This window comes from Bombyx mandarina, chromosome 19, assembly GCF_030267445.1.
Source record: "Bombyx mandarina strain Sakado chromosome 19, ASM3026744v2".
NCBI classification, from domain to species: domain Eukaryota; kingdom Metazoa; phylum Arthropoda; class Insecta; order Lepidoptera; family Bombycidae; genus Bombyx; species Bombyx mandarina.
The window spans coordinates 1,515,957-1,528,339 of NC_143225.1; the positions used below are offsets into that span (position 1 = coordinate 1,515,957).

The 12,383-nt window shown below is 38.6% G+C and overlaps 2 protein-coding genes across 4 annotated transcripts in view; one reads left to right on the forward strand and one right to left on the reverse strand.

Annotated features, from left to right (window-relative positions):
- Positions 1 to 12,383, reverse strand: part of LOC114249492 (zwei Ig domain protein zig-8-like) — a 241,753-nt gene that overhangs the window by 136,867 nt on the left and 92,503 nt on the right. The gene's annotated exons all lie outside the window — the stretch shown is intronic.
- Positions 731 to 10,550, forward strand: LOC114244605 (ecdysone oxidase-like). The gene is made up of 3 exons (XM_089735200.1): positions 731 to 2,174; positions 8,612 to 8,745; positions 8,917 to 10,550. The coding sequence occupies exons 1-3, from the start codon at positions 2,063 to 2,065 to the stop codon at positions 10,402 to 10,404; spliced, it is 1,734 nt and encodes a 577-aa protein (XP_089591326.1). The 5' UTR covers positions 731 to 2,062; the 3' UTR covers positions 10,405 to 10,550.

Genomic DNA, 12,383 nt, shown 5'->3' on the forward strand with positions numbered 1-12,383 from the left:
GGAGTGAACTTGTCGAATCTGACAATGAACGTATCAACCGTTGCCGTTGACATGCAAGATCATGGTTCGGTAATCAAGGCTCGTAGATATCATAAGGATGCATACTCTAATTAGACTTCACTCTAGGGCCAGTTCCAACATCACGGGTATGACAGATTGGACTTTTCATGAGCCGTTTTCGTGCCATTTTCCATAGAATGGTACAGTGGTAGATTATTTGTGTAGGACCAGGAAACTAAATTACGACAGAAGTTTTCATCTCTTAAATTATTTTTAATACGCTTTTATTAGCTTCAGACGTATATATGTTAGTATGTAACGGTATATCTGAACATGATTTTGACCCCCTTCAAAACGTCGGATTAACTCGAAATTTGGTATATGTACTTATTAAGGACTGATGACAATACAATATTAAAAAAAATTGAAATTCAACTAAAACATAAAAATATAATAGCTTGAAAAAACTAACAAAATACGCTTTTATAGAAAATCTAACTAAAAAATAGAAAATAAATTTTAATAAAGAATTAGAAAGAGTATAAGAAAAAAATATTTTATTGTAAAAAAAAATTAAAAATATTTTATGAACAGATATGAGGAGTGGGGTTATTTTTTAATATCCTGAAAAGCACCCCACGCTTTTTTTTTTACAATAAAATCATCTTTACATACACTATTTTTAATTCAAATTAATTAAAATTTATTTTCTATTTTTTAGTTTGATTTTCTATAAAAGGGTATTTTGTTAGTTTTTTTAAACTATTATTTATTTGAGATCCGCACAGAATCGCGTTTAAACTATTTCTCAAGTGCCGCACAGACTCACGATTATCAAATCTTTATTTAACATGTCCCTTTTTAAGATCACCGTGACATATTTCTTCCTAATACGGTGCTGTCAGGACATAGACTAATGACTGATAGACTAATGAATGATGGGCGTAAAACATAAAAACATGGAAATTAAATTAAGCGCCAGATGATTGATGTAAAAATTTATTGTCTTTCCAGGGAATGAACTAATGTACCTTAAAATCACATTGCCCTGATAAACTACGAGTAAGTCTGAGGTTGAAGAAAAAAGTTTCTTCGCATTTTTTAAGAAAATTCACAACATCTTTTAATATAGCATTACATTTAACTAAAGTGTCATCATCATCATCCTACCTACCTACCCTTCATCATCCTACCCCTCTCCCAGTCACCTGGGGTCGGCGCAACATGTTTTCTCCTTCCATACTCTTCTATCATATACCATTTCTTCGCTCACTCCCCTCCTACCCATATCGTCTTTCACACAATCCATCCATTTCTTCTTCTCTAAATCCTTCACCTCTTCCTCTAAATCCTTCCACATTCATAGTTAACACTCTCTTAACAACCTCATTTTCTTACTAAAGTGTGTAGGTACCATTTTGTTCGATAGCTTTTTGCCATCCTGTAGGTAGGGACATGATCCCATTGCTATAGAAATTTTGTGGCTTCTGATCAAAATACCGCGACGATGGTTTTGGTAGGTGCTTGTCGATTCCCAGCTCTTCAGCTACGTTGTAACTACTGATATGCCGATCTTGCTCCACTTTTTCAAAAATGGCGTCCATTTTATACGTAATAGGGCGACCAGAGCGACGTACATCTTTGACATCAAAATTTCCGGATTGAAAACGCTTAAACCAAATTTGTGCTACTCTCACAGACACTGCACTAGGTTCATAAACATTGCAAATTTTTTTCGCGACTTGCCTTACATTTTTACCTTTTTTGTAGTAAAATTTAAAAATGTTTCTAATTTCTTCATTAGATTCACTCATCTTGACAGTACTAAAAATAAATAAATATCACACATTTTCCTAATTTGAATTTGGAATTATCTTCTTTAAAACTTAAACTTTCAATGATACTAAAACCAGCCAGATACAAATAGTATAGCCAAAGATATTTTATTACAAGTTCATACATACTATAATGCGAAAAGACTTTTTCCCCAGCCTATTATAATTTAATGAATACTTAAAAGTCAATCTAAGAGTTTGTTTACTTGGTTCCTTTTATAGAAATAATGAATACAACATCCGCATTGAATGACATTCATAGACTTCAAACCGGCTTTCAAATACTGGCAACTCTGCAGCTAACTGCGTATCTTTGGCCACAAGAAGCGGTTATTCAAGGTAATTTAGTTTTTTATTATTTCTAAGGCGCAAGAAAGCCCAGAGGCAATAGGCCAATGTGCTGGTCGGACCAGATACGCTGTACTCTCTAAACCTCAATCCACGATGCCATCTGCGCAGCCGAGGGTAGACAGGGCTGGCGCAGTATAGTCCAAGAGAAAGCTAGTAAGTGAGACCACGATCCTCAGCATGGAGGATTATCTTATCGACGGAATGGTGACGAGGCGGGTGAACCAACCTGGTCTTAAATTATTACCGGAGCCCATAGACATCAACAACGTAAATGCCGCACCCATCTTAGTTCTAACAATCAGTTTCATAGTACATCGGCTACCCAACCATTCGAGCATTCATACAACTGATTGATCCTGATTGTGATATTTTCAAAATGGCATACTACAAGATGGTACTCCCTGTGGGTTTTAAATATTCCCCCACACTTATACAAGATGTCAGTTAAAGGATGGGAATTAGATAGTTAAACAGGAAAATCAATGCATGTATCGCTTTACGCTTCTACGAAGATATGATAAGGTAATAGCATAAATAACTTGAAAAAACAGCTTACTTTCATGGCCGTATCTGAATACGAATGAAAATTATAATTAATAATTCAAAAAGTCGTCGTGGCCTAAAGGATATGGCACCCGGTGCATTCATATCAAGCGATGCGACTATGCAGTTGTCCCACAGTCAACTACCAATTTTTCTAATGAAATACGTACTTGACAAATGTTTACCAATCACTTCCATATCCAAACCCACAAAAAAATTTATTTGTCCTGTATAAGTAATAATAATAATAATAATAATAATAATAATAATAATAATAATTTATTTATTTCTCTCTTAAAGGTACAAGGTACATACAAATTCAAATGGAAAATAAATTAACCTTATAATTTATTTTGTAAGCCTTAGAAAGAGCTGAAGTCTGTACTAGGTTCAAAGACCTGTATTACTGATCTCCAGGCTCCCTCCTTCTTAAGATAGATTAGGTTAGGTTAAGTCGTGAACAGATGATGCGGACTAGTGTTGAGAGATCATTAGGTGTTATATTTTAAGAAGGTCATTTTACGTGTGTGTGCGTGTGTGAATGTGTGTGTATTTGGGTGTGTGTGTGTGAGTGTGTGTGAGTGTGTGTATATATGAGCGTGTGCGCGCATGCATGTTGTATTGTGTATGTGTGAGTATCTGCATCTATGCGTGTTTATTATTACTATTACATAGGTATAAATAATATAAATATAATAATATAAATAATTATTTGCTTAATTGGGCTCGAAAACAAAAAGCAGATTACTTCACAGTCTGGAGTAAGTTCTCTGTTTGCTCGTAGTCTAGGTCGTGAAGCCAATTTGTTAGTGCATGTTTGCATTGGGTCTGTGTCATGGGGTATATATTTATGAGCTTATTGATTTTATTGTATATGAAGCTACTTAGGAAGCCGTAAAAGCGTTGAGCTAACGATGTAGAAACAAGTGTTGTGGGACGCACACCATACCCGCGCCGCTGACTTACGAGCAATGTCGGATCGTATGGAGTTTTCGAGTGTGTAGTCATAATAAGATTAAGAATAAATAATTTACGGACAGAAAGGACTTTACAGGTTTTGTAAAGATCATTTGTAGGAAACCTATAAGGGAGCCGCCATCCAACTTTTAAAATACATCTCTGGGCACGTTCAAGTTTTAAAAAGTGTGTTTTGGAAGACCCGCCCCATGCCACTATGCAGTACTGAGTGACTGATTGACAGAGCGCTAAATAAACGAGTGTAAGTACGTTCCTGTCGGTAACATGACGCAGATTTTTAAAAATGTAAGTGAGTTTGCGTAATCTGGACGACAGAACGTCAATATGGGAATGAAAGGATAATAGGTCATCGATCTGTATACCCAGATACCTAATGCAATTTGTCCTGGCAAGGGAGGGGCAACCGCAGGCAGTTTGTCCAAGAGCGTTACAGGAGTGGGCTATAAGTGAAAAAGGCGAAGATGATATTTTACCACGCGTAGACAGGGAAAAAGTGACGTACTTAGTTTTATCCACGTTCAGTGTCAGTAGATTTTTAGACAGCCAGTCAGTTACGGTGTTCAGGCCACATTGAGCAAAACTAAAAGCTGCCTCCCAAGAACTGCCATGAAATACGAGAGCAGTATCGTCAGCATAGGTGTAAATAGACCCGTTTGTGATATTTAGTTGACATAGGTCATTTATATATATTAAAAATAGGGTAGGGCCGAGAATACTGCCCTGTGGCACTCCATATGCTATAGGGAGTTCGTCACTGATAAGGTCACTGATTTTGACACATTGACGTCTGCCCGTAAGGTAGCTCCTGAAAAGAGAAAGCTGATTGCCTCTCAACCCAACGGCTTCAAGCTTAGTTATGAGAGTTGGGATAGAAATCGTGTCGAAGGCTTTAGCTAAGTCCAAGAATATACCAATTACTTTGTTCTTTTTATCTAGTTTTGTGACAATTTCATTAGTTATGTTTAAAACTGCATCGCTAGTCGATATACCAGAGCGGAAACCATATTGAGAGGGGGAGAGAAGGTTGTATTTGTCTAAGAATTTTATGAGTCTATGGTTCATAATTTTTTCCAGAATTTTTGAGAGGGTTGGCAGAATAGAAATAGGTCTGTAATTGTTCGGCAGACGTCGGTCCCCCGTACCCTTATAGATCGGATGAACTACTGCAAGCTTAAAGACGTCGGGAAAGACTCCAGTAGAAATAGCCAGATTACATAAAAACGTAACTGGAGCTAGAAGGATGTGTTTAAATTTTTTTAGAATTATCCCAGAGATATTATCCGATCCAGTGGCACAGTCTGTTCTGAGACTATTTATTAGGGTTTCTATCTCGGATTGGTCAGTTTCCAGCATAGCAAAAGTTCTTAAATGAGAAAACAATATAGGTACTTTTGAGTGTGTTTTTTTTGCATGAATATTTAGAGCTAGTGAACTACCGACATTGGCAAAGTAATGGTTGACCGTATTAATAGAGTTTGCGGGTCCTGCGTGTGTGAGAAGGTCGTTCGCATGGGTATTTTGTTTTTTGGTATGTGTTATAGTTTTAATCGTTTCCCAAAGCTTCTTATTATTGTTTTGAGCATTTTTTATTTGGGCCCTATCATAATTGCTCTTAGCGCTTTTTAAAAGAGATGTACAGTAGTTCCTATATCTTTTAAAAGATAATTGAAGAACTTCATTGTTAGGATATTTTTTCACTTTTTTGTGTAAGTTGTCCCGGTTTCGGAGGCATCTCAGAAGCCCCGGAGTCATCCACAATTTTCTGAGCCTTTTGCGATGTGGTACAACTTTTAGACTCGTGTTTTCAAGAATGATGGTATTAAGAGTGTTAATAAAATAATTAGTAGCTACGTTAGCGTCAGTGGAGTTGTATAAAAGGGAAAAATCAATTTGAAGTAATTTTTCATTAATTTTGTCATAGTCAATAAATTTTCTTGTTTTATTATTTTGAGTTAAATTATTATACTGGCTTGAGGTATGAAGAAATAGAAGTGTCGTGTCGTGGTCGGTCAGCGAAGTATCAGCAACCAAACAACAAGCATGATTTTTTGATTTTAAAATAATATGGTCAAGGCATGATCGATTTAATCTGGTCGGGAGTTCATGTGCAGGTAACATTCCGTGATAAGTTAGCAACGTGAGATAGTCGTGAGAACGCGAATCGATATTTTTCTCGGAAATATCAATGTTTATATCGCCAGCCAAGACAATATTTTTATAAGAAGAATAAGACTTTAAAAGTTCATTAAGGGATTCTAGAAACAATGTAAAATTTTGTTGAGCCGGTGGGCGGTATATAGCAATAACTACGGTATCCTTGTTTATCGTTAGTGCGAGGCAGTTAGCGTCATGAATTTCCGGCTCTTTAAAATATATTTGAAGCTGGGTGCGGCTATAGACTATAACTCCCTCATTTTGAGTGCGGTGACGGCTAGTAGCAGCCAAATTATAACCTTGCATAACTGGTATAGGGGGAGAGTGAAGTAGCCAACATTCAGTGAGTATAATCAAGTCCCATGTCGTTCCACTACGTTCAAGAAGGGTAGTTAATCCATCAAAATTTCTATTTATACTTCTAATGTTTTGGTTAAGGAGCTTTAGAGCACCCTGGTGTAGACTGGCAACATGGTGACAGTCTTCTATCGAACAAGTCACTACGTCGGCCACCGATACTCGATCTAAATCAATGTGTAAATGGTTAAGGGTATCGAATTTTGTATATTGTATGAGTATAAGATTAAGTTTATAAGTTTAATTAGGAGGAAAATATAATTTGTTGCTTTGTTAAATTGTGATAATGTTTGTTTTTCCCAGGGTATATATAAAGTAATAATATATGAGTCGCTTAAACTATATGACAGATAAAAATAGGTGTACAGATAGTTAATTTTAAATGTTAATGTTAATATTATGAATGGGGAGCATGTGCTGTATAAATGTTTTAAGTAATAGCATGTTATTGTAGATGCAGACGTATGTGTAATCATTTTGTGTGTGAAATTAAGTGTAGGTGTGTGTATGTGTGTGTAATAGTCTGTGGGTATCTGATATATCTTATGTATAAAAAAGAAAGTTACAAAATTGTTTGAACATAAATAATGGAAAAGTAGACAAACCAGTGGTTGAACGTAACTGTTTAGTCATTTAGCAGTAGACATTAGATTTTGAATATCTTTTTCGGAGTTTACACAATACGGAACAGAACTAGCAGTTTTCTTGATTAAAATCTTCCCGTGGCTTGGCCAGCAGCTGTCACATTTTCCCTCTTTCTGAAGTTTGCGCCCCAGGAAATATAGATGCTTGGCTTGAGAGGTCAGAAATTCAGTTATATAGATAGGTGTTGGTGGGCCAGGCAGCTGGATAGAAGCGGTCGAGAGCTTAGACTTTCCATTCTGCTTATTATATAATCTTGAAGCTTTCAGGATATTATCCTTAGTAGTAGCTGTATCAAACTCAACGATGACGGTACCAGTAGATGAAGATTGATGTTTTGGTTTAACTCTGTATATATTTTTAATGTGGGTAGTTGGAATATCATAATTAATAGTTGTGCCAATTTTAGATAATTTTTCGCTTAAGGTGTTCTTATCTTCAGGTTTCGAGATTGGTAGATTGTTTATCTCAATCATAGCAGATCGGGAATTCCTTTCTAGCAAATCAATCTTCGTATGCAGTGTGCCAATCTGTTTTTTGAGTTCGTTGTTTTCGCTTTCCGCCGCTGACATACGGACTAATAGTTCGTCGTACTTGTTGGAGAAAAATGCAATAGACTGTTGAATCTGGTTGTTTTGTTCTAATATATCATCCATTTTAATTTTTAAGGAATCGAATTTCCGGTCTTGTTTACATTCAAAAGCGGAGAATAATTTTGTCAGTTCAGTTAGAAATTTAGGATATTCGGTCACGTGATCCTCGAAATGATCATCATCGAGTCCACGTCGTGTGCGCCGACTGAAGTTAACAAAATTTTCTGTCCCTAGGTCTTGTTCTTTTGACTGTATATGGAGAAAGGGTTCAGACGTAGTAGTGTGTAAGCTTATAGAAGTCGGTGACAGATTTTTTTGCGCTGCCATGTTAGGTGGTACAATGTAATTGGACACTGTACGTCCGGTAAGCCCGTGTGTCGCAGAAGCAGGTGGGCGGGGCTGTGAGCAGTGCACCCGGGTCGATGCAAGGAAACGTATATTTGTCTGAATTTGTGTTCTCACTCACTCATATTATTTGTTGACACCACTTCCTTGTAGTTTTGGTCGCCTGGTACTTTATGATTTTATGCACTTTATTTTACGGAGTAAGAATTTAAATTAACATTTAAATAAAATTGTGACACGTCCGTAACATACGACATCCAAGGGAGGAAGGAATAAGTGGGGAACATCTTCTGAGTTGATACCTATTTTCTTCTACCGCGAACCAGTAATTCGCTTCGGTTCGAAGAATGATACAGCTGTTATGCTATTGAGATTTCCAGATAGGTGAATTAATTCACTTTCGAGAATTCCATGGACCACAACACACCACTAATCTCGGTTATTCACTAAATTGTTCAGCGTCTGGAGTCATTTTTAGTTTATGCTGAAACTATTTCGTAGTTTACTAACTCTGACAATAGTACATCTCCGATTGTGATCCGATGAATCATGGCATAGTTATGAGATGAAGTAATATTATTTTCAGGATAATATAGTTCATGTTTCCAACTTTATTTAATCAGGCATTCACAAACAGCTCACAGTTAGAAGTTTTGTTAATCTTAGAGACTGTTAACTCCTTTTATCTGCTTCTGGCTGCTTAGAGCTCGTTTAGCTTAACAGGAGCGTATTATGTTCTAGCTTAAAAACGGAATACTCAATGGAATACTCAATCTTATTCTGAATCTTGTGAGAATTACTTTGATGTTTCAGATGGTGCAGAGTATGATTTCATTGTTGTCGGTGCTGGATCTGGAGGATGCGTGATCGCTAATAGACTGTCAGAGATCAAAAACATCAATGTATTGTTGATTGAAGCTGGAGGAGACCCCCCAATGGAATCTGTTGTAAGTGAAACAATAGACAAAATAGGTCTTGAATATATCTTTCTACGAATTTTGTATTCCGTTTCTATTCATTGATTCACTATTTTTTTAACTTGAAGGCATGAGATTTTCACCACTTATTGTGGAATAAGCATTAGTGGTGAAAACCTCAAACTACAACAATGTTTTCAGATTCCAAGTATACACCTATTTATGAAGGTTTCAAAAGTAGACTGGAATTACACATCCGTCCCGGATGTAATGATGAAATACATGAAAAATCAAGTCGTCCAGGTTACAAGAGGGAAAATGCTCGGTGGGACTAGTTCTATCAATTTCATGGCCTACACGAGAGGGAATTCCCATGATTATGATACATGGGCCAAAATTGTTAATGATACAACTTGGAAGTGGGAGAACGTGCTACCGTACTTCATCAAGAGTGAAAGACTTGATGAATCCGATCTAAATTGGGTTGACAAAGAACTTCATGGTACTGAAGGTTATTTGGGCGTCAGAAAACAACACGATGATGCGACATCTGAATACTTGAAAGCTTTTTCTGAAGTCGGTCATGATATCGAATACGAGATAAATGGAGCCAAACCAATTGGTTTTAGTGAGCCATTATATACAATTGCAAATGGAATTAGACAAAGTGCTGCTTTAGCATTTCTCTCAAAATTTCAGGATCGTACTAATCTACATGTTTTGAAGAATGCTTTAGTTACAAAAATTTTGTTCGATGATAACAAATGTGCAACTGGTGTTGAATTAATATTAAATGATAGATTGATGACAATAAGAGCAACTAAAGAAGTAATCGTATCTGCAGGTGCTATCAACTCTCCTCAATTGTTGATGCTTTCAGGAGTTGGCCCTCGGCAGCATTTAAAACATAAAAACATCAAGGTTATATCTGATTTACCAGTAGGACAAAAAATGCAAGATCACATTAACGTTATAGTTTTACATAAAATGGGTAAAGCTACTTTAAATAAGAAACCAGCTCATCCTTCCAAATATCCATTCCCTTTAATCATAGGATACGTGGCTTTAAGCAAGACTCAAAAGTATCCTGACTACGAGATAATGACGTATATGTTAAATGACAAGTATGATTTTATTCATTTTTGTGTGTTTTTCTTGAGCTTAAAAGACGAAATCTGCCAAGATTATTATGACCATAGTGGTGACCGGCAATTGACGTTTACATTTGTGAGTTACTTATATCCAAAGGCCCGTGGCCAAATTCTGTTGAACACAACAAATCCTCGCGATCAACCTCTCATTTACCCTAACTATCTCACAGAAGAAAAAGATATAGAAAACCTTGAAAAATATGTTAAAGATTACCTCAAAATTACGAACTCTAGCTTCTTCAAAAGTATTAATTCAGAGCTTATAATTCCAAGGGCTTGTAACTGCGTACCTGAACAAAATTTTTGGAAATGTTACGTGAAATGCCTGGTTATCTCTGGCTATCATTTTTCCGGTACTTGTGCTATGGGTGAAGTGGTTGATTCTAGGTTAAGAGTCTACGGAGTTAAAAATCTGAGAGTCGTGGATGCCAGTGTGATGCCCCGAATACCCGGAGCCAATATCAACGCACCAACTATAATGATCGGTGAAAAAGCAGCCGATATGATAAAAGAGGAACATGAGCTGCTGTTGCTGTAAAATTTAAAACAGAACTAATTTCTAAATAAAAATGTTATTGTTCATGTATTTTTTAGTAATGTAATATCACGATTTGAAATGTGATTTTTATGTTATCCTGGTTCTATTATTTAGATAAATGAATATAATAAAAAATGTGGATTAGTAATTATATTATCATATTGCTGTATACTATCTACCAGTTATATGACATAATTATCGAGAAATAATATTGTCACCAATAGATTTTTCCCGTTAAAACTGAACATCGAATTATTGTAATGGAATATTATTTGCGCTATCAATATTTTGACGTACGAGCTTATGCAGTAGAAGATATATATAAACCGATTCCTAAATAAAAAAAGGCTAGCTTGTTGATCAAAATCGAAGGTGATGCTGACTACGGCTTCAAATGTGTAATTTTCCTACAATAAAACTTTATCGAAATGAGCCAAACACTTTAGGTTTACAATAGAATAATCATACAATAATACTACATAATAATATTTGATAATAGAGTTTTTTTTTTTTGTTAGGAGGAAATCGCCGGACTTCCGGCCTCCACTGGGGAGGGAGGGCGAGGCATGGCGGAGTTGAACCGACTAAAACCTCCTGTCGCTCAACAACCAGCATCCAAACCTCGCATGAGACAGAGCTCATGAAAAGGCAAAGGGGGGAAGGTGAAGCGTTTAGTGCGGAGCACATCTCTCCCATCACCCTCCCCCTCGGGACGCCAGACTGGCAGTCGTCGGCACCACGACCACCTCTCGGTCGGCAGGCTATCCGAAGCCCGCCCAGATGGCACCGGTTAGAATGGTCTATCCTACGGAATACCCCGCTGGGTCAGAACCAGCGTGGGTCGAGGATGGCCGGCCTTCCATCACCCGGATGCTCTTGCATAAAACGCGTGCAGAGCAGCTTGCACGTCGTCTTCTTAGGCCCCCTTCGCCGGTCCCCAGGCCGACATATGAGGGAGACCCGAAACACTTAGAGGGCCAGGGCTTGGGCGAAATCCGCCTCCCTGGCCCCCGCTCGACGGCGGCGGGCCTGTGCGTCTCTCACGCGCCCCGCCGCCTCCTTCTGCGAGATGGTGCACTCGCAGAAGTCGAGCATCGCCTTCCATGATTCGTCGTCACCGAGCATCGATGCCACAACACTCGGCAACGACAAGTCGTTTCCTATTTTTGCGACGAGGACACGGCGCCACCCCTCCCATGCGGGGCAGACGACGAGCGTGTGCTCCACCGTGTCCAAGTCGCAACCACAATGGTGGTACTCTGTCGTCGGCTCGGCTCCGATCCGGTGCAGGAACTCACCAAAGCAACCATGCCCAGTGAGCACCTGCGTGAGCCGGAAAGTGAGGCGTCCTCTGTCACGATTCACCCAATTCACAAGAACCGGGCGAATCGCCTCGACGGTCCTACGACCAGCCAAAGGATCGGCCAGCCGTCTGGACCATGACTCCAGCACGGACCGCCGAGATTGGGCCCTCCGCGCTCTGACCACACTGGGACTGGGACGTGCCACGCCCCGGACACGAAGGTCAGCCCGCCACTGATAGTCAGCAGCGAGCGCCTCCGCCTCCAGGACCCAAGGCGGCGTCCTAGCCAGTACACACGCCGCCTCGAAAGAGATGGTGCGATAACCACGGATGACCCTGACCGCGATGGTGCGTTGCGGCCGTTGCAGCAGCTTCGCTACCTTCACGGCCAGGGACTGGCCCCACACGGGCGCCCCGTATAGGGCCATTGACCGCACCACCCCTGTATAGAGACGGCGCGTCACCTGGTCACCCCTCAGCACCCACTCGTGATAGTGATCTATAGAATAATTTTTTTAGATAAATATCAATGAAAAACGAAACTATTCCTAGAAATTGACTACTAAAAATTTAATTGTTAAAGGGGATTACAAACCTATTATCTATGTTTTGACGTAAATCCCCTTTCAGTTGATAAACAAAATGTGTTTTGCCGATGTTTATTCGGGGTAAAATA